Below are 23,139 nucleotides of genomic sequence, written 5' to 3'. Positions count from 1 at the left end.
TTTCAGTTGTGCTCAAGAGCATAAAGCGGAGTAATTTAACTTCTGAAGAGAGAATGTGAATGAGAGACTGAAACACAGAAACATTTCTAAAAATACAAGTCCTGTTCAAATTTAAATCAAAGGCAAAGCTATGCCTGAACAGAGGCAGGATTCATCACAGGACTGCTATTACAATAATTCTATAACGCATCCCTCCCCTTTGTTGCACTAATAGCCTTTTTTACTGTGCCCTGTCTCCACAGGCATAAACAGTAGTGTAAGAAATACTGTACTTTCAGTAGACAATGTAACAAAAGTTGCAGTAGAACAAAATTTAATGCTGAGCATTTTTATCACTAGTGCATAGTGTGATCATTTTCACACCTCACTGGCCAGAAAACAGACACTCAAAAGCTAGGACTGGCTCTTTTAAGACCCATGTTTAGGCTGAGAGTTCCCTTTTATTTTTTCCAGCACGTGTGTGTGAAAAATAAATCAAAATAAGAGTCAAGATGACAAAAGAGTTGGCAATGTGGATGATTAGCAGAAGCATTGTTTTCTTTATTGAGCATACTTTTAAAACTCCAGAAGGTGTAATGCAGGTCATAACCCCAGACCAGCTGGGAGTCATGGACAAGATGACTTCACAGATTTGTTGTATCTTTTATTTCAGGAATTCTATGTTTAGGCCAGTTAAATAAATCAGTTAATGATTCTCACTTAGCATTTAGGGAGGGAGCACTAGTTAATAAAACTAGGTGTACTGAGTATGGAAAACATTTTGCCCTGAGGCCAAGCAAGTCATACTTGAAATCTGAGTGCAGCCTGGAAAATAATCCCAGTGAAAAATCCTTAGAGAAATGTCCTTTGATTTTGTATAACAGTAAGATTCCATAGTGGTTGGGGCTATGCAATGCCCTGGAAGATAGCTGGGTAGATGCATAGAAAAGGAGATGGAGATCAGGACTATGCTTTCTTAACCTTTGGTATGAATATAAACTGAATGCAAAAAATAAATCTTTACCTAGAAGGAAGTCATCAGAATAGGAAAAAAAACACAAGTAATAAGGTTATTCCTTCTCATTTCCAATGCAGACCTCCTGGCAGTGCCACCAGACCTCACTTCTGCTGCAGCCATGTACAGGGGTCCTGTTTACGCCTTGCATGATGTCTCTGATAAAATCCCAATGACCAATTCTCCCATCCTGGATCCACTGCCCAACCTGAAGATCAAGGTCTATAATACCTCTGGTGCAGTCACCCCCCAGGATGAACTCTCTGACTTCTCCTCCAAGCTGTCCCCACAGATTACCCAGTCCCTGCTGGAGAACGAGACCCTGAACATAAAGAACCAGAGCCTTGCTCGACAAACAGACCCATCTTGCACTGCGTTTGGGACCTTCAACTCCTTAGGGGGCCACTTAATAATTCCCAATTCAGGTAAGGGCCAGCCAGCTTGGCTTAAAGGCACAATTGTTTTGTGGTTTTAAGTGGAGTTAGCTTTGTTTTCTTTTATGCAGGAAAAAAAACAGGGTCACACCTTGGGCTCTGCCTTTCTTTATTCAGACCAAAGATTTCCCCCCCCCACCCCCCCATTCAGGTCTAGTCAGCTATTTCACGTATCCTTTTCCCAAAGTCCTGGCTGTCTTTTTAACAGAATACTGCAGGACTCTTAGCCACCTTCCCAGATATGTTAGGCTTCAGAACTTGCCTGTGTGAATTGAGATTCAGCATCCTTGACCTTTTCTTTTCATGCAGCTCTAGAAAAGGGACTTCAAGCCAGAAAGCCTCCATCTTGTCATCATACATGAAAAGGACAAATTAATTAAAAAACAAATCGGTTGTTCCACTTCCAATTCATTGCAGACTGTGTGGTATTGAAGTAAGACACCAGAATACTAATTCTCAGAAGGCTTTTTCCTGCCCACATTACGTTCCACAGGAAAATATGGCCCAAGAATTTCTTTTTCATATTTCACTCCATTATAAATATTGCTAATTTTTTACAGCTAGGAAGGGGGAGAACCCAACATCAAATGCCTTTTCATATATATGCAAACTGCAGATCAGTCTCGTTCTCATATACCAGAAGGTCAGGCAGTTGGGCCTTCTTCAGGCTAACCAGGCAGCCAGAAGCAATTTCAAGGCAGCCAGGTTGCTCCCAGGCAGCCTTGGAAGAGTTCAGCTCCCACAGCCAGATTTTTTAAGAGAGCCCTACTCCTGATTGGATCCTAATTGAAGTATTCACAGTCAAAGAGAGTTCAGCACCTAGATGTTCCTGTGGGTTTGAGCATGCTATTAAAGAGCAACACCAACATCTGAAAAGGGGTCTGAGTGGCAGGTCATGGCTTTATTTATATATAACACGTGTTGCATTAACCAGATGCAGTCCCTTTCCAATGGACAGGGTCGGAGGTAGCACTTACATCTCCTAGCTGAGGGAATCAGATGCATAAAACACTTGATCTTCTGGATGTGGAGGCCTCCCCCCAATATGCAATGGTCAGGGGATCCCCTCAGCCCTGTTTCTTTGGTCGTCTGGGTCCAGGAAAGATCACAGTCCATGTGAGACTACAGCTCACAACTACGTGACACTGTAGCTCAAGGTCTTACGACTTTTCTGCCTCCCTCCTTCATATCTGGAGGTCAGCGCTTGGCCATTTTACAGCACTGTGTTCTGCCTGAGGAGATGCCTCCTTTCATGCTCCTTCACCAGATCTATTTTTGTTTGTTGACCTTATGGAAAAAGCAAAATGTCCAGGTGGCCCTGGACCAGTCTAGTTCTTCTGGGACCCAGCTCCACACTGCACAAGAAGGAGCCAAAAGTGGTCCATAAACATTAACCCTCCTCTCTGAGCTACTGTGAAACAGTAGGCAAAAAATGTCTATTTAATTTAAGAGCCTAAGTGAAAGCTGAGCTGCTTAAAGAAATCCGGTACTGATTACTGAGCAATGTAGAAAATTCATTCTATACAATCCTGGATTTCACGTTTCTCTAATTAGCATTTGAAGGTAGATATTAATATTCAGGTTTCTTATGCCATGGTGATGCATATTGTCAGCAAAGTCTATTAGTCATATTTAATTCACATATATTAATATCAGTTTGTAAAGAAAAGTGCTTATTTATTCAAAATGATTGAAACAAGCTTTGTAAGGTATATCAATCTGTCTGCAATTTGCGTGGATGCCTCCGTGCTGCCTCTAGTCATGCATATATATATATTCTCCCAGTAATACGATCAAAGTCCTTCATTTACACCATACCTGCCCAATTGCAGCTGAGAACATGCATAGGTGAAGTAGTAACAAGCCTGTAAGTAAACAAATTAAAGAGTCAGAAGGCATTCATGGAAAATGCTGATCCCTCTCCTTCAAACCAGGCTGTAGGACTAAGCCCCAGTACACCAGTACACCCACTAGTCATACTTGAGCACCTGCTGTCCAGAGAGAGCAGAGGTTTCCAGTGTAACCCAGCCACGTATGGAAGGAGAAAGGGCAAAGCCATGTAAAGTATCTTTTTATAAAGCCTCTACTGTACATATGCACACACTCATTAATGTACATGTTCTTCCCGTAGGTTTGTTTGCAGCTGTATAATAATAATGATATGCAGGAATTAAAATCCCTGCCTCTGATTTCCAGTTAATTCACATCTGCAATGACAGCTGGCCAAGCCTGGCCAAGAAGTGTGAAATACTTGAGTTCTTGGGCCATGTTTATCATGTAAAAAGAGGACCGTCTGTTTTCCTGGGAGTCGCTTGCTAGATTTCTGAAATTGCAGTAACATTTGAGCAGTGCTTTGTAATCAAATGTGCAGCTAATTGTCACTACGGAGGGCACAGAGCACATTTGCCCAAACTTTTTCGAGGTTGGATGGCCAAATTTTGAGTCACTCCGCAAGGCTGGGCATATTCAAAATGCCAGGAAGCCCACTTCTGTCTCACCAAGAGCCTAATTAGAAACTGAGTGCATTAAAAGATAGGTTGCCAATCACAGAACCCATCTTTCAGGAAACAACTGGTTCTTGTTATTTCCTGGGACAATATTCCACTGGCTTTTTTTCCTGTTTTTAATTAAATAGGAAGTGCCTAGAGAGAGATGTCCCGTTACAGCTGTGGGAGATTTTAGTCAGAATTGTTTGTTTTCCCCTCATTTTACAAGGTAAGCAGCAGTGTAACCATATGTCCACTCTTTAAATAAAATAAAAAAGAGGGAAAGAAAGCCCTCTTCTCCACTCCAGTATTTCAGTACAGATGTACAAGGGGAATAAAAACTGACCAGCTGACAGGGAAGTCAGGCCTGCAGTAAATAGTCTTTCTCTTGAGTTGCTACAGTCTTTTAGAGTCTTCCTGAGAGGCTGGGAGAAAAACTGGCATCCTGGGCTTCAGCTTCTGATTCTCCTGTCACTCTTCGTCACGAGCCCAGTTGCCTTTTTTTCTCTGTTTTATTTTTTGTGTCTCTTCTGTTCTGCAGGAGTAAGCTTGCTGATCCCAGCAGGGGCCGTTCCCCAGGGGAGAGTCTATGAAATGTATGTGACAGTTCACAGGAAGGAGAACATGAGGTAAAAGACTGCATTTATTGCTTGGGCTTTAGCTGTGGGGAAGAAGGTATGGGGAAAAATGTATTAACTAAAAACCTGGGATAATATGCTTATGCAAAGCCGACTGTGTTGAGGCTGTTTGCTTGACTTTGAGGTAAATGTGAGCAAAGCCAGGGATAAACTTGGCCACAAAACCGACTCAGACTTTTGCTTTTCTAACAAAGAGTTGCATTCTGCAGCAAACTCACAAGCCGGGGGGATGCTGAATCAAAGCCAGAAGTGAGGAAAATATGCCAGCAAGAGCTTGGTGCAGCAGAGAAAGTGTGAGGTAATCTCTTAATAAAGGCTTTTGCCGCAAAGGACATGGCAGCGGAGGAGCAAGGTGACAAATCAGCCCAGCAGAGAGACGGGAGAGGCTGTCTGCGGCCAAAGCGCTGGCAGCAGGTGGGAGGCACAGGAGCCCGCTGCAGTATTGCTCATCGGGCAGTCCAAAGCTCAGTTGTGGGATGCAGCCCTTTCAGGGTCGTTGCAGTTTCCTACTGCTTCTTGGGTCAGGCTGAGATGAACTGCTATGATTTGGTCATTGTCTGTGGCTGCTCATGACCCTGTTGCACAGACGCATTACAGATCTCCCGAAACTCAGCTTATGGGATATCCAGCTGTGGCTCTGCTCTCTGAGGCACAAGTGACTTTTAGGCTCGTAACTATCATTGAAAGTGAATGGGATTTAGGTGCCTGAGGACCATTTGTGACTTGCAAAATCTCCTCTCCCATTATAACGAAGGTGAATTTTTATTTTACCTTTCATGGGCTTGGCTAGTCCATGAAGTGAAGAGGACAGAGCCAAAGCTTTTGCTTTTGTCCATCCCTCCTTGCTCCAAGGTGGAAGTAAGCAAGCAAGTTGTCCTGCTTACCCCAAGGCGTAAAAGGCGAGGGCAACCCAAAACCAAGTCTGCATATTAACGATCCCTATTCTTCTTGCTTACCTGTATCTGCATGGGTGGCCAATTCATATTCTAGATCTTAATGTCTATTAAGTGATCAGACAGCCTTGGCATAAAAGAGAGTTTCCAAAAGGCCAAGATAACACTTGCAACAGTTTAAGAAAACCTAATGAAGAGAAAGGAGAAATCTTAATCTTCAGAATGGACTCGTGCACAAAGGCTGAATGGCAAATGTGAAACTAAGCAATCATTACACGGTGCTGTGCCTCTTTTCCTTCCTCATAGCTAGATACATTTTTTGGCTCAACCCTTTAATGGCTTTTATTATGCACTAAGCCACAGCTGTTTATACACTGCATGATATTGAGCACTATTCTTGAGCTTGGTAGTCTTTCACCCATGCTAAAATAATCTGCTTAAAGAAAAAATAAGTAACCCTCCCGCCCTTTTGCATGCATTATTCATGGCCTCCTCTTTGAAAATAGATAATTGCAGCTACAGAAAAAGTGTCTTCGTTCATATCTAATATTGATTGTATTCCTATTACTTTTGGCTGTGATTTAAAGACACAAATGGCATTGAAAAAGGACAGTTTCCTACAGAGGGAAAATTCAGCTAAAATCATAGAGCCTTCCTGGTTATTCAGCTCCCTTCCAAATCTCCCTTCTTTAAATACCTCATTCCTTCAAAATTTTTTTTATTTAGTTTCTGGGAGGAGCTGTATGTGCAATTAGTTTCTTTCCAGTCAATTATGGAGGGAAGCCTTGCCTCCTTCTTCATTCAATGGTAGACACCCAACATCACATGCTAGTCTTGGATTTGTTTCCTTCCAGGGTCATGAATTTTCCTCTGTGTGCTTTGTGATAGCAGTTCCTCAGCAGGTCACAGAGGGGATAGAAGAGCAGGTTAACCTCTATGGGGAAAAGCAAGCTTAGGGTTGTGCCTTCTGCCGGACGGAGCAAGCATGCTGACATATATCTGCAGAAGTGAAGGGAGAGGTGCGAATGCCTGCTCGCAGTGAAGATTTGGTGAAATGATTTCTTTCCCTGGGAGAGGAGAACAGTGAGCGAGGGCTTAGCCGTAGGAGCACGAGAGCTCCTCACACCGTGGCGGCGGTCGCTTCCCAAGCGAACAGGCCCCAGCTGCTCGCTGTGGATGGCCGCCAAGCGGTCGGCAGGAGGCCGGACACTGCTCGCCAGGCCCCACTGCCAACCCCGGGTGGCAGAAGTGAGATGGTGTCACGCAAGATTACTGCTAAGGCTGAGAAGTAACAGCTAATGCAGTTGCTTATTTGACTTATGAAGCTTTTTCAGCACCTCTCCAGAATTCCAGGCTTTTCACGCTCACGAAAACCAACCGCTTCTGTGACATTTAAAATGGAGCTCTTCAGGTGTCATCTGGATCACTCAGAACTGAATATTCACCAGAAAGGGCCCCACCACTGGAAGGCTGTAACCCCCTCACCTGCTAACTGCTCCCTTGCCCCAGATGCCCGGGAACAGAAAGGGCTAAATGGCACCCAGCACCCAGCTGTACTATTCTCCTGCTGCAGGACTGTTGTGCTAAACACTTCACTTTCTGTAGCAGAACTGCAGTTTGGTCAAAGCCACCTCTTTCTCACTGTATGGACAAGGCTGTTGCTTAATATGATTGCAGTCATATGGGTACTACAAGTTAGTGTATGGTGTAAGTATTTTTTAAATCTGTTACTGCACTCTTACAGCACTCCAGCAGAGAATGATGGTCCACAGTAAGGACTAGCTGCAGACATTCACTTTTGTGGCAAAGCAGTAACTGGTGCGTGTTCAATAAACCCTGTGAGATCCTGAATTTATCTTCATGTGCTCTATGTAAATATATATAAGTTGAAAAGTCCTTTAGGGCATTGACAACTGATTTAGTTTGGAAGTGCACAACTGCAAAACTATAAAATGGGATTTATAATGGAAAATGGAGCCAAAGTCTGTTTCTTTATATGCAAGCACCACTGAGACAAGAATTCGGTCCTTGTAGCCTTACCATAAGTAGAACTACCATAGCAACAGAGAGCTTCGCCCTGACAGGTCACGTGCTTGGGAGCGTATCTACGGCAGCTTACACTCGCACTGGGTTTTGTAGAAATATGAAACAACTTCTGAACAATCAAGCTGAAACAGGAAATCTGTTATCCCTCAGAGTCCTGCAAATTCCCCTTTTCTTTTTCTTCCTTTGTTTTCCTAAATCTGTTTCCCCAGTTAGTCTCTGAAACCTGTAGTAGCAGAAATTTGAGAGACTTCACGATGCAGTAATATCACTCTTTGTGTTGTCTTGCAGATTGGTTATGAGAGCTTTCCAAGACACTCTATTTATTCCATTTTATATCCATCAAAGTATGTGAGAGCAGGAGGGTCACTCTGAAAGCATTATCCTTCTGCAGCAAATTGGGGTTCTGATGGCTTGCGGTAAACGCCACTTTGAGGTAGTTGTTCTCTATACGTGTGTTAGCCTGCTTGTGGCACAGTGGGTTTTCTCTTTTCCTAAACAAATAGTCCAGCAGGCTGTTTTTTCTGCTCCTGCACTGCAAGCTCATCCTCATTCTTCCTGTTATTATTTGGGACAGCAGGGATTGCAAGCAGCTACCAGGCACTGATCCCCTGGCTGGTGTGAGAGATTTGTGTTGACCTCATAGAAAGGTTCGTGTGCTTTATAGAGTAGCTACAGTGGGGAAGAGGCTGTATGTGTGTGTGTGTGTGTGTGTGTGTGTGTGTGTGTGTATAAAATATGTATATGTATGTATATATATGCATATGCATATTTATATATATTTATATATATATGTGTGTAACTGAAAAAATGACAAGCCTATGAGAATATCCCACAGCCGTCAGACAGGTTTCTGGCTGAAGCTCACGGACTCCAACAGAGTTAATCTCTGCTGCTGGTGATCAGATGCTGTCCCCCTTAGTCAGGGGAAGTGTCACCGGTTTGGGGGATTTGCAAGATGGGGTCCCCACCTGAACTGTAGATCTGCCTACAGAATAAACATGTTGTTGTGACCAGCACCCTGCAAGAGCCTGTTTGTGTGAGCAGTTGGAAAAGCATAGGTCTTAGCACGATCAAGGATTAAAGACTGTATTGAGTATAAACGCCCAGCTTTCGTGATTTACTTCACTGACTGCTTTGGGTTAAAAAACAAATGTAGCTGTGAGCACATTGGAGCTGTATGGTTCCTTTGGAAACATCTGGCACTGGTCACTGCTAGACGGGGTCGGGGTCTTGATGGCCCACTGGTTTGATCTCATATGGCAGTTCTCGTGTTCCCGCGCGAGCCCCCGCAGAGCTTGCACAGCTTTAGGTAGAGCTACTGTTGCGTACTCTAATCAGAGGCAAGAACTGCACTAAATAAGGCAGAGTAAAGGCCACCAGGATTTTGTTGCTCTTCTGTATAATACATCGCACAGGTGGTGGTGCTGAGATGCAAATGAGACAGGATGTCAGTGATCCCAGGAAATGGGACAACCCGAAAAGCAGAGCAAGCAGCACTCCTGAAGATCTTGCAGGAAGACTCAGACACATAAATTGTGCAACTTCCAAATTAGCTACCTTAAAAAAATGAAGGGCCAGGGGATCCTTGTCAGGGTTTGAATCAGTGGCTTCATAGTGTATGGGCAGTGCAGGCTTTATGTTGGAATTGTTAAATCACCCAAGCTGATCAATGATTTTGATCCAAGGAGCAATATTGCCTTTTTCATCGGTAAACTCTAAGCTTAGTAATGTGAAACAGAAGAAATTGAAGTCTTCCACATCTGTTTTCTCCACCTTCCTTTTCTATCCCAGTAGCATAAACAAAATTACTTTGCAACTCAGAGACAATTTCATGAAGTGCCAGTCATTTTAATTGAAAATTTCAAAATAAAAAAGACCAGAGCACTAGCAAAAGGGGAGGGAATTTTTTCGGATTGTCTTCCCTCTAAAGAGAGAAAGGCAGAAGAACCAGCAGGTCAGTCAAGGATATTAAGTTTGAAACTTAAGAAGGAGCACATATTAAAAATAAAGCCTCAACAATGAAGAGAAAAACAAAATGTCTTTCCTCAGACTAAGCTGAGTAGAAGGGTTGCCATCTGTTGCTATGAGTTATTCATTCCTCTCTCCCTGCTCCATCCTGTGCTTCCTGTTTTTCAGAGAGTTGCTGTGATTGCCTCTAACATCCATGCGTAGTGCCAGGGAGAGCTATGTAGGCCCACTGAGGAGCAGAGATTTCTCTAGTTGTGTTCACATCTGCTGCCTGACAGCTACCTTAATGAAAGTGGTCTGGTTTATTACAGGGAGACGGCTTCGAATGAGTAATTCTATTAAAAACACAAATTTGGTTGTGAAAGGACTAGATACAGTGAATAACAGCTTTTTTGTTTGCTTGCTTTTAAATAAAAGCTGACTGTTCTTAATGTGCAGAGCAGGATGGGACAACAGCTAAAAATATCTGAAGACCTTTCAGTTGTTGTATATGCCTTTCGACAGTAATGGTAAACAGTGGATTGAATTTCACTCTCAGTCAGATCTTTGTAAAACAAAAATAGCTGTCATGACTGCAGTGAAGCGACTTCAGAGCCACACCAGCACAGCTAAATGCCCAGTCTCATCTAACAGCTAGTCCCAAGACTGCTGTAAACCCAAAGTGAAGCAGCTGCTTTTTGGGGTGGGGAGGGAGATAACGGCCTAAAGGTCTGTTTTGACCCACAACTTTAAAGACGTCTGCTCACAGATTTCTCTACTTCAGAGGAGATAATTCCCTTCCTTTATATGGTCCCCTGAGCCAGTATTTGTGTTGGCTCTCCTGTGATCCATAACGCAGAGATTGCAATAGTTGATCAGAGCAGCCGCTCGTCCGGGCCAGGATGCTGGCTTTGCTGCTGCTTCACCTGCTCCAGGAGAAAGTAGAAAAACACTCATAATGAACGAGTGCACAATAACCTGTCTTCAGGGGAACATGTTTGTTTGCTAAAACCATCAATTAGCGTTGGGTTTACGCCTTGAAGCAGAAAGATTAATATCTCTTGTATAATATATCGTCTGCTGCATCTGTTTCTGTTCTCATTAGCTGTAGTAAGGCATAATCCTTTTGTTTTAAGATGGAAATTAGAAACAATTAGACGTAAGACAAGATCTGTCAAGAGGGTTTTGTCCCTTTTTTCCTGTCAGTTGTCCTAGGGTGGTTCTCTGCTGCTGATCATGTTGCTCACATTCAGTCCTCCAGGTTCTGGTGTTTATTCCCAAGATCTCTTGGCAGTCCTATAGCTGTCCCTAAACACTCCTCTACCTGGGGTCACCTTGGAGCTGGGTAGGAAAGGGAAAATCATCTCAGTGCCGTCTGACGTGCCTCTTCTCATATAACCCCCCAATTTTTTTTCCTTTTTGCCACTGTGTCACATTACAAGTTGACACCTGCTGTGTTGCAGTAAGCTCATCTGAGATCGTCTTCACTTTTACTGCTTTTCCTTGTCACTAAATAACTGCGTTCAGGGTTGTTTCACTCCAGAAGTCCTAGACGCTGTACAATTAATATAATTTCATTTCCTACCCATATTTTTATCATCTCTGGCTCCTTTGTATTATTTCCCTGTTCTCACTGTTACTTGGAATAACTCCTTATTTATTGTTATCTGTAAATTTAACAATTACGCTGCTATTTATTTTGTTTTCCATGTTGTGAGCAAAAATCCTGGCCCCACAGTAGTCAGTCAGTAAGAGGTTCGGCACTGACTTCGATGCTAGAGCTGGGATTTCGCCTGTTAAATGGCACTGACCGCCGTTTCACTCCGCTAGAGATCTTCTCTGCAACTCGTTATCTCTCTGTTCTCAAAGGCTTAAAGTGGTTTGGGTCACTCGCAGTCGCAAAGTTGGCTCCAGCGTGGGAGAGCTGAGGTGGCTCAGTTGCCACGTGAGGCGGCTGATGGCGAGTGCCCGGGACCGGCAGCGCCAGTAGCTTGGTGGTGCCGGCCTCAGGTGCGGGTCCACTCAGCAGTTCAGGATTGCAAGGTCGACCGTCCTGCTTTGGGCCTGTTTTCTGCTCTTCGCTCATCAGGGAGCGCCCCGCGCCGTAGATACCCGCGCCAAGAGCCTGCACGCTCATCAGTTTGGCAATAAATCTCATAAGTCTGATGACGACAGCGCTGCTCGCAAGCTCGGGAAAAACACTAAGCCCTGATGATTTTTGCATTGCCTCTCTTTGGTGGTATCCGCTTCCCATCGCGCCGACTGTTCGGTCTGGCGTGCCTCCTGACTTTGTATGCTGCATCATCTTTTATATTTGTGCTAATCTCATATAAAATGTTGCAGCACAGAATGATGTCCTCCATCGGAGTCCTAAAATTTAACAGCTAACAAAATTTTGTCACAGAGCAGTGACTAAATTTAATTCTACTTTGAGACAATTTTAGGCCCTACAATTTGGCAGCACTCTATTATTTTAATGACCTTTTGGCTTTTTTTAACTGCATGCATCAGTGCTCAGATTCTTATCGATTTTAACTCATTTTTCATCTAAAAGGCACTGCATGAAAATTTCTACAGCAATCATGATGCATTCCCTACTATATTCTTTTTGTCTGCTGGTTTTGTAATTCAGTCCAAAAAACTATCACATGGCTGTATTTTTTTCCCTCCTTCTTCATGGCTCAGTAGTCTTTTAGATGAAGTTAGGTTAACCAGATGATTAAGTCTATTGTTTGTCATAGCCGTACCTTTCAAGACAAATATTGTGATTTTCAACAGTCTTTCTCCTAAGGCGTCCTGGTTTTTCTAAATTAGTCTGTAGGACAGTATTGAAATGTCTGTTAATGTACAAGGTAGTGGAGCATTGGAATACACCACTTTGTGAGAAGTTTTTAAACTGTTTGTTTTTTCTTATGAAAAATGCTAAAGAGCCTGAAAATGAAGCAACATTTTATTCAAAATCTGCCCAGTGATTTATTCAGTTCTGTCTTAAAAGAGGATGATCCCTGATCTTAAAATAATCCAGAGACTCCTGCAGCAGGCACCAGGAGCCTAACTGGGTGCTCTATCTGCTAATGCTTCACTTTTTTATGTACTATTTGTTAGGCTAGAACAACTAGCCTAATACCTGATAGCTGTCCAGATTGTCATATTTTACTTTTTTTTGAAAGGCAGCTACTGCAGCTGTTTGTTTCCAGTCCACGGCTTTTCAGAAACAATTGTTAAGTCATTTGGTAAGCTCATCAGCTAATTTCCTTTAGGATCCACAGATGCATATCATCTGGATTTACTGATTTACATAGATTTCAATTTTTCCATGCCAGCCTTTTTTTTTTAATTCTGTTATTAAAAAAACCACAACAATTGTATCAACGAGACAGTTTTCAAAAGTGCCTCCACCCCACTTACCAAAAGGATTTCTTAGAAGCGTGTCTTTCATTTTCTGTAGGATAGGTCGATTATTCAGGGAGGGGGCAAAATTAGGATATGCCTGTAGACATATCTTTGCAATAGACAGAATAGGTGCAGCAATTGGATGTCATCACAGCTTCTGTCCTGGGTTTGGCCTCCTTGAAAATGTTATCTAAGATTCCAATCACTTTTTTTTTTTTTTTTTTTTTTTTTGCTTTTTCTTTTGGTAAAGGATGCAAAGGCTTGCAGACTTTAACTATATTTACTCTTGTCTTGACTGACCCCACTAATATCAATCCAGATATAAATACAAATATTTATAAATACAAGCTGGACCAAATCCTTCGCTGAAGTGGAAGATGCAAGGTCCTGTGGGCTGATCTAGAGTTTAAGTTGGTAGATCATGCTGAACACATTTAATCTTCCATTTGCTGGTTTCTGGATCATGAATTTGTCCTCTGTGTAGTCAAGGGAGTTAGCTGATTAGCTGCGTTCAGCTGTATTTGTCATACACCAGATGTCAGGATAGTTAAAGTCACTCGTGTGTCCTGTCTTTTTAAACTCCTCGGTAGTTGGTCTGGGGTAGTTTACACACAGGCGCATGCACACACACACAAAATCATTTACAAACTACAGCATATACAATGTGTATATATTATGTATATATTTATATGATTTTCCGTATCATCCACTCCTAGTGATCAGCAGCAAGCACACTGTACAATATCTGTATTTTTAATTGAACAGCTCCTCATTATCCCTGGAAGTCCCTAGCTCTGCAAGTGTGTTTTGCCCTCTGCACTATCCCCTCGTGCTTTCTCCCCCATCCGCCACTTGCACCTGCTCCCCACAGACGTTTGCAGTCATGCTTCTAGGAGATATGAGTGCCTTTTAAGTAAAAGGAGCATCACTGGATTTGGTGAGGACTCTGAAACCCAACTGCACTTCTAAAACAGGCTGTCTACCAGCGTTTCACTTAGGAGGTTTCAGATGTGCTCATTAGTTCATTTGCTTCCTGTGTTCTTCAATTCTTCCTGTCTAGGCAGTAAATAACTCTCGCACATGGTGCTTACAAGAGCCACTATTCATTTTTGTATGCTACTAAACAACTGCCAAATGCAGCAGTGTCTGCATTTCAGCAGTCAGTTAAATGAAGCCTCTGCATATGGTCTACAAGGCTTTGGGGATCCTTCAGAGTGGAGGGTGCCCAGCAAATGTGATCCATAATTTGCTGTGGCCTAAACCTTCATTTTAACAAATGAGTGCATTTTGACAAAAAACATTTGAGGATTTGAAAAAAAAAACCACAAAACACCCATTCTCTGTTTGCTATATCCTTTATTTTTTGTCCAGGAGAAGGACTTTTTCTTTGTGCACGTTTTACATATGGCTTCATGCAGTCCTTTTTCGGCTCGCTTAACAAATCCCTCTTCCTGTCGTTTTGCCAGGCCCCCCGTAGAAGACAGCCAAACCCTTCTGACCCCCGTGGTGAGCTGCGGGCCACCAGGAGCGCTGCTAACCCGGCCGGTCATTTTAACCATGCACCACTGCGCGGAGCCAAATACAGAGGACTGGCAGATCCAGCTGAAGCACCAAGCAGCCCAGGGGCCGTGGGAGGTGAGTCTCCAGCGCTTGCGGCGGTCGCGTTCAGGGCTCTCAGTTTGTCTTTGGGCTGCCCTTCCAAACCCTGACACCAATATTTGGGATTTTCTGTGCAAGATACTGGCTGCCGTAGGCCCTCCGCAGTGCACTTCGGCGCCAGGGTTCGAGCAGTGGGAATCATTGCCGGGCAGGCGGGATTTGCCGCCCAGGCCTTTCTGATTGCCAGAGATCAAAATCGAGGGATCTCAACCAGTTTTAATGGACTTTTCTGTGAGGCAAAGTGAAGGTAGTCAGCATGCCTGGCCTGATTTGCTCCGAAATGCACCAGTTTTACAGAATTTCTGCCTGTCTTTGGTTTGCTGATGTATCCTTCCACAAAGTATTTTATCATCAACCTGGGCTTATGTACAAGATAAATACGTTCACCTAAGATTTCTAAACTGCCCAGTGGCCATGAGCAATTGTTGGTTGCATCTCAGGGCTTTATTTTATTTTTATTTCTACTCTTCTCCCTATCTGTGCTGCATCCTGTCTGTGGAGTGAGGAATACCGCTAGCTTTTAGAGCGCTTCCCCCTGATTGCAAAGCATATCCACAATCAGCCAAGATAAAACCAGAGCAGGATGAGCGGGGGGGGGGAGGGGGGGAGTTGTTCTTCTCACCTTTCTCCTTTCCAGCATTTCATGCAGACATGCTTTCTTGGGACAGTTCTGGCTCAATGTCATGAAACATAGCCTTCCTTGTGGGATTTTGGCACTTCAGCCTTTGGTCTTGGCAGGACACTGTGCCAAAATCATGGGGAGAGAAGGAAAAGAAAAGGCAAAATAAAAAACTGGCTGAAAATCAGGTTCTGATTCAATGCTAGAAAAAAAGAAACTGTTTTTCACAGAGTGGTTTGGACTCCCCTGGCTTATAATCAGTTTTCAAGAAAGTGATAATAATGCTGCAAATGATCCCCAGCTTCAGCATCAAGACTCTTTGGGCCAGCTTAATAAAATACATAGGCCTTCTTTTTTAGTTTGTTTTTTCCCTCCTAAGAAGTTGGCAGAGCATCTCTTTGACCCAGTTTGTGCTGTCAGGATCGGACTTTGCACCCTTTTACCTTGGAGGAGCTATACGAGCCTGGTGGGAGCCTGGGGTAGCTGCTTGCCAGGAACATGGCAGGAGAGGAGGTCCCGGGCCAGGGTGGCAGAAGGATCGTCTGTTGTAGCCGAGGCGTAAAAGGACACTTTCTGCAGGGCTCAGCTGTCCTGGCAGAGCCCTCCTCTCCGGAGCCAGCTCCTGCGAAACTTTTTTTGCTCCTAGGTAGCTGCTGCCGCCAGTTTTGTCTGACATAATTGATTTGGCAAGGGCACCTTCTTCCTGCCGGGAGGGTTAATGAGGGCAGGGTGACCGGCGAAGGCGCTTGGGCTGACAGCAGCGAGAGTGCCCCTTCCAGCGCTGCCGTTGAAGGCATCCTGGTTTTGTGCCCCGGCCCGCGGCATGCGCTCCTGCTCGTGCTGCGAAGGGGCATACGCAGCCCAGCCCTGTCTAGCCAACTGATATGCACCCCGCTGGCCTAGCTCTTGGCACTGCACGTCTGTTCCTCATTTGTGCCTGTTCGTTATTGGCGTTTTCTCCTCCTGCCCTTGACCGAGCCGTTGCTCCGCCGGCGCTGAGCACGCACAGGGTCCTGGGGCACACACACCCCCTGCAGCAGGAGGTGGCATTGCCCTGGGCAAGCGCTTCGTGCCAGAGCTAGCACCGACCCGGCCGGAGGGGGATGTAATCAGTGTTGCAGCACCTTGTCTTCTGCCCTGCGGAAAGAGTGTGTCACCCCCACAAACGCGGCGTGATTGCGTTTCCCGGACCGGGGATCCGGACCGACACCAAGTTGCAGCGAAGCCCTGCCGCTCGGCTGCCAGATGTGTACGCTCTGCTCCACGCTTCGAGGCAGCAGGCGTGAAACACATGAGTTGTGTTGGGCCTCACGTGGCACCTACCTGGCTTCGCAAGAGACAGCCCTAACCCGCTGCTGCCTTTTTTCCTCCGCTCTCTCTAAACCATTCAAAGCACCTTGTGTTGTGCGGAGGATATTACATGCAGGGCTGAATGGAGAAGTTAGCAGGGGAGCTGTTTTCTTCCAAGCGCAGGGAGGAGGTTGTTTGCAGTCAGGCTGTGTGTGTTTTTTTCACTTGCCCTGCAGTCTCATCATGGAGAATTATTCCGATGAAGCAGCAGGTGATATTTCATGTAGGTGTGGCGTTTGGCCATCCTAGAGGTTACTTCTCCTCCTTGAGTTTCTGTAACTCCTTATTGTCATGCTTAAGAAGTGAAGGGCAGTTATTTATGCAACATGCACATGACTCCTGATGTTGAACACTGGCCACCAAATGATTAATTCTGCAAGCCTCTTTTTCAATAAGCTGTTGGTGATATTTTCCCTTATTTGCCTAACTCTGCCCATGGTTTAAAGGCAGCTACAGGGCTCAGTTTCAGGTCTGAAACTGAGGATGGGAAGAGGTTTCTACCACGACTACGACCACCCCTGAAGAAATCATCCCCTCCCCGTGCCCACGCAGGAGAAAACCTGGAAGCGGGGATTTTAAATCTTGATTAACCTAAGGTGCGGACAGCAAGGACTTTGAGCATGGCCAGGCTTGAAAGGGGTATGGCTGTCTCAAAGGGGACTGAGGCCAGGCCTGGGCTGAGCAGAGGAAGAAGAATGGTGCCAGGGGGCGGGGAGCCCTAACTTGGCCTCTTTCTCCCTTAGGATGTGGTGGTAGTCGGGGAGGAAAACTTCACCACTCCGTGCTACATCCAGCTGGACCCGGAGGCCTGCCATATCCTGACAGAAACCCTCAGCACATATGCCTTGGTGGGGCAGTCGATCACCAAAGCAGCTGCAAAACGTCTCAAACTGGCCATCTTTGGACCGCTGTCCTGCTCGTCGCTGGAGTACAGCATCCGGGTCTACTGCCTCGATGACACGCAGGATGCCCTTAAGGTAGCTGTTGCTCTCTCGCTTGCTTCTTCTTTCTTTAATCATCTAGCTGCAGCAGGATTGCGGTAATAGCAGTGAATAGACCCTTCAGTGGTGTGCTACTTAGTGCAATTTCTATTCCCTAGATAATTTTTGTGATTAGAAGAGCTTGACAACAAGCCAGTGTTTTACAGTTTAACTGTAAAACCCCCCACTATGATTTGTCTTTCACATAAGGATTTCACACACATACTAAACTATTTTTTGCCCACCCTCCTTTTTTTCCTTTGTTTACCTGTATCATATCCTGAATCCTGAGATTTTTTGCATTATTAAAAGGCCATAAGGTACACCCGGCTTCACTCGTCATTCATGTATTTTTAATGCTAAGTGCCAGCTCCCCAGAGATGGGGAAACATATAAATGCCTCTTTGTAAATAGTTGATAATGATAAAAGAAGCTTCTGGGTTGTTAATCACTGCCTGCTTTCATATTGCTTTATTACACCTCTTCGTGTGCAGTTTTTTGTGCTGGGAATTTGCAGCTAAAATAAACCAAAGCTGTTGCTTTCTCTAACTATACACCTTACTCTCACTGCATAATTCTACCATGCCCCACGCACATACACACATGCATGACATCCAGATAAATAAATAGATAAACATACTCGCTATTTCTCTTTATAAATGTGTATTTATACAGATGGTATCTATAATAGATGCACTCATAAAATATGTAACTCCAACTGTACATGTAAGAATGGAGGTTATTAAGAGGTTTTTTTCTTCTTTAATCATAATCAGTGCAACTTCCCAAATGCATCTTTGCAGCAAAACAAGTTCAAAGCCTGACTCTGAGCAGAGTCATCCTCATGCTGAACACGGCTTTGTTTTATCAGCTTTATTTGGGAATTATTCAGATACATGTCCACATACACTGGTTGGGAGATGTTTGTGGGTTTTGGGGCACTGACTTTCAACATTGTAAATGGCACAAAGCATTTTCATCCCAAATACTATCTGATACCAAGCCCATGCGTTGTCTTTGTCACTGGGACACTAGAAGCTCTTTCACTGACTATAAGAAGGACAGTAAAGTGTAAGAGTTGAAATGGGCATATTGTGTCTTCAGCATGTTCAAGATGCTTTTTTTTCTGTACAGTGCCTGGGAGCTTGACTGTGTCAATGTGTTGATGCTATCAGGGTTTCAGAAACCATTATTTCCCCTCCTCCGATCTTCCCTTTTTTCCCCTTTAAAAATTGGGAAGGGCCCTTTGTGCTGATCGAGTGGAAGTACTTCAAAATTCACAACTTTATGCCGCTGCTCTTCAGGGCCCGTGTTACCTAATACGATTTTCCGCTGGTTCCTCAAGGCCTGAGGTAGCAATAAGTGACTGCGAGTGGCCTTGAACAGAGAGTTAATGCAGCCAGAGGGGGGGGAATCAAATTAGATGTTACTCAAGAGTCGTTGGGTTGTTTCTAATAGACTGCGGGGAACTTTGTGAGGTAAAGTTAATCCGATTCAGGGCAACAGCACAAGGGATCAGGACAACAGCTGAGTAACACGGAGGGACCATCTTTTACCATAAGAAGCAGCAATAAACACCTGGGGGAGGAGCAGGCCCAAGGGAGGAGTTAAAAACACCAATTCTTGGACTTTTGCTGCAGCTAGACCCCAAAATGAGCTTGTAGTTTGGTGAGGAAAGTGGGCAGCAGTACCCATGACGCAGGTCCCTGAGCCAGTCTGGTGGCCACCATCCCACTGGCACCACCTGCTTTCTACAGCACAGGGCGGGTGTTTCAGTTTTCTTCTTTTCAGCGTTTTTGCTTCAAGATTGAGTGGGCGCACACACACGCAAGTGGCACTGTACACAAACACGACTCCTGGGTTCAAGACCAAGAGAGCTTGTGATTTACAGGCAGTCAAGCACAAGTGCTTTCTGGCCATAAACTCATATATGAACCTATGACTCATATTTTTCCGGAAACAAGAGGTTTGGGAAAGGAAAAAAAACAAACTAGTAAACTATCTGCAGATTAAAGGGTTGAACATGAACCCTCACAGACGTGTACAAACAGGCCCCTTGCAACAGTGTCCTTGGGGCTCAAACTCGGTCTATTTTAAAAGAAAAAATGGTGGTTTGCGGTGTGTTTTCACAATACCTAGCAGTGCAGTAGCCCCGGCCGTGCCCTGGGGTCCTTGGTACTGCCGTCTTGCAGTAGGCAACCAGCATTTACTGGGCAAGGTGTGCGGATGGGGCTGAGCCAGCGAGCTGAAGGGTCCCGAGGTTAAAAGTAATTTGGAGGCGGCTGGAAAGTTGTCGGCAGCAAGTGAAATGTCTCTGTTTTTCGGCAGCCGACCATGTTCCCAGAGCACAGTGCTGCAATTGAGGGCTGTTCAAGGCAAGGCAAGGGGAAATAAAAGCAGCGTGAGATGTTCTCACATTGCAATGTTTGAGGCCTGGAAGAGTCTTTATAGGGGGTTATGTATTTATTTTAATAGGCAACTGAATGTATTGTCTTATTATTTATAACTAAGAATGAGGGTGACATATGCTGTGTATGTCCTAACAGCCACCAAAGGAAGACAAGCAGTTGCACTATAAAACACAGTGCAGTATTTATCCAGCAGGTTTTTCCCTCTCATCATGCACAGTAAGCGCTCGCTGTCGAGCCGCCTGAGCCCGCAGTACAGTAGGGAAGTCTAACGGCTTGTCATAAATATTCTTGTGGAAACAGCTCATTCTGATTCCTGGGGGGTGGGAAGCAGCATCTCTTCGGCACTGCTCAGCCATGCAGAGCCCTCCACCCCATGGAGGCTGTGACACCTGCTGAGGACAGGCACAAAAATGCGTTTCGGGGAAGGGCGAGGGTGGCAATGATCACAACCATTAGCCTCTTTTTTAGATTTGTGCACTTGGATGCCCAAACTAGTCTGTTGTAAAGAAATTAATAATATAATAATAACTATAAAGAAACCCCACTGCTTTATTCCTGTCTGTTTAACTATTTATATATGGCTTTGCGACTGAGGCACCTGAGCTCCGTGCATCAGCACGGCAGTGACTGAGCAGCCCGGCTCACGCGCAGGAGATGAGTGAGTTACTTCATGCTTTAGCAGGGTGTTCGCCCCCACAACCCACTTAGTGCTGTACAACAACAGCTTTCTAACAACAACAACAACAAAAAACTCACTGCAGTGGTCATGCTGTTTTCTTCTCAGTTATTTGATGCATATTTTTCCCCTCTAATGGAGAAAAGCAACCACATGCAGTAAATGCCATTGCTTGTTTGTGCCCCGTTGGTGAGGACGCGTGCCCAAATGCAGAGGGTGGCCGTTGTACGGCCCGGGCCGTACGACAGGAAAGGTGGCCTGACCCCCTGCGGCAACTCACTGCTGAGATTTCAGCTTCCCACGGCATAGCGGCGCCTGCCGGTAGGATGAGCACCGCACCAGATAAAATGCCATATGGCCAAAGCCAACTTGCAGGTGTGAAGGGGCATGGTGAGCATGGTGGCTCCTCCAAATTAATTCTGAATTAATTGACTTGCCAGCATGGGAGAAGAGCATGCTCCTCCAGTGTCCTCCTGTCAGAGCGTGGAGAGGGGCTACGGTGAATAAGGGTGATTATTGAAAGTGGGATCTTGAAATTAGACACGCAAATCTGTGAGGCTGGAGAGGGCCCGGCAGGGCAGGCAGGAGGACGCGGGGCCGCACGCGTGTGAGCTGCTGGCAGCCCTCTGCACGACGCCACATGCGTGCTCGAGGGACCGTACCTGCAATTAGCTCACGCCGTGCCATGAATCTTCCTCCAGCCATTCCAGGGAGATAATTTGGACATAATGAAGATCTATAGTAATCAGATAATTACTATCGATTGCTCTTTAGACATCTTGACAAGGTAATTAGGGGTACTGGAAAGATGCTGAAACTGATTCATTGGCACAACCTTAATCTAAAAGGTTTCCTAATTATGTTTCTTCTCTTCTAATGGCTGATAAACAAACATCATTTTAGCTTCGGGATTTGTCAGGTGCGGGGCTCACGAGGGACCTGAACTTTTCTCTTATGCTAACTAGATCCTTGTCATGATCAAGAGTAGCTTGTTTTGCCTTCAGCTAAAATGCAAGCGCCTTTAGTTAGCCTGGGTTGGCGTCCTGGTTTTGCATGCCCATGTATTCCTCAAACATGGTCACTCTGGGTTTGATGGGCTTGGGCAGCATGAGACTGTTCGTTTGGCTTTTGTAAGTAAAGACTGAGTTTGGCTGTATTTGTTTCTAATGGCGCTCGTGTGGCTGCCGTTGTTCTTGCTTCTTCCTTGTGTACTACAAATAGGCTGTATCTCTGTAGCTAACAGTCCACTGCAGTCTCATTAATTACGGGCATGTGTTTATTTTTAGCATCAGAAAAATGAGCAGACTCTTAGCTTACTACCTTTTAATTATAAGATCAGTGTTTCGGTAGCCCTGAATTTATGTATTCATCCCTACAAACTGCTCAGTCACAGTGTCTTCCTCCTGTTTTGCTAGCACTGTGCTAGATGGTTGGCCTCAGGAGTAGGCCTCTCATTTCTTGTGTTGCTGCCACAGAGCAGTTTGCCATGTGGCCAAAAACCAGCTGAAGTAGGCACAAGTCACATATCAGCAGGACCTGCACAAATAAGACCTTTCAAAAGCAAAATAGTAAAGCTACCTTTAGATGCCCAATTTGGTGACCAGTAGGGAAGACTGATATTTTTCATTATTCAAACAGTGCCCAGATGCACAGTCTTTGACTTCAATTTAACTGCATGCAGTTAAGCTTCCTGCATGCAGGACCTGTCAGGTAATGGTGTGTCTCCCAAATGAGACAGGGGGGCCTGCATTCCTGCTGTACCCCTGGCGGGGGGATTACGTTCAGCTCCGCTAGTGCAATTCAGGTTCACCGGGAAGTATAGCTCTGTACAGTACCTGTGCATGTTTTCCATATTATACAAGCTGCTGCAACTACAGTAGCCCACCATGAGCAGACCGACATGTGGTTTGGATCACACCCTGACTGCTCTCTCGTGTTTATTGCTGACCTGCAGGAAGTGCTACAGCTTGAGCGGCAGATGGGCGGGCAGTTATTGGAAGAGCCCAAAGCTTTGCATTTCAAGGGAAGCACCCACAACCTCCGCTTGTCCATTCATGACATTGCCCACTCTCTCTGGAAGAGCAAATTGCTGGCTAAGTACCAGGTAAGCATCACAAACTGCTCACATCAGGTCCTAGCAGTGGGGCTTAAAGAAATACAGAGACGCACAAGGGTGTTTAAAAACACCAGTTGCCCAGCTCCAGCGCTGTGGACACTTTTTCCTTGGACTATTTGCCCTGACAGCAGCACAAAGCCTGTGGTTCCTCATCCTACAGCATCCATGACCTGGTCTTGCAAGGCCTTTTGCTCTCCTTTCCTGAGGGCCATGTGGGAACTGAGCCAGTAATCTGCTGAAGGAGATTGGGGAAAACTATTACAATTTAAAAGACTTCCTTGGTTGTTTTTTTTTTCTCTTTCTGCAGGAGATTCCCTTTTACCACATCTGGAGTGGGTGTCAGAGGAACCTACATTGCACCTTCACGCTGGAGAGGTTCAGCCTGAATACTCTGGAGCTGGTGTGTAAACTCTGCGTACGGCAGGTCGAAGGAGAAGGGCAGATCTTTCAGCTCAACTGCTCAGTGTCAGAGGTAAATGGCATTATTGCACTTCTCC

At 45.0% G+C, this 23,139-nt stretch overlaps 1 protein-coding gene across 1 annotated transcript in view; it reads left to right on the top strand.

Moving 5' to 3' along the window:
* The window catches only part of UNC5C (unc-5 netrin receptor C), a 257,162-nt gene that overhangs the window by 228,575 nt on the left and 5,448 nt on the right, over positions 1–23,139 (top strand). The window contains exons 10-15 of the mRNA XM_067297086.1: positions 1,075–1,419; positions 4,456–4,543; positions 14,298–14,466; positions 17,203–17,436; positions 22,481–22,630; positions 22,950–23,114. Of these exons, the coding sequence (XP_067153187.1) occupies positions 1,075–1,419; positions 4,456–4,543; positions 14,298–14,466; positions 17,203–17,436; positions 22,481–22,630; positions 22,950–23,114 (1,151 nt within the window). The remainder of the gene's footprint in view (positions 1–1,074; positions 1,420–4,455; positions 4,544–14,297; positions 14,467–17,202; positions 17,437–22,480; positions 22,631–22,949; positions 23,115–23,139) is intronic.

The sequence above is a fragment of the Apteryx mantelli genome, chromosome 5, assembly GCF_036417845.1.
Source record: "Apteryx mantelli isolate bAptMan1 chromosome 5, bAptMan1.hap1, whole genome shotgun sequence".
NCBI lineage: Eukaryota > Metazoa > Chordata > Aves > Apterygiformes > Apterygidae > Apteryx > Apteryx mantelli.
The sequence above is the reverse complement of the archived record's forward strand: the minus strand, read 5'-3'. Positions and strand labels throughout refer to the sequence as shown.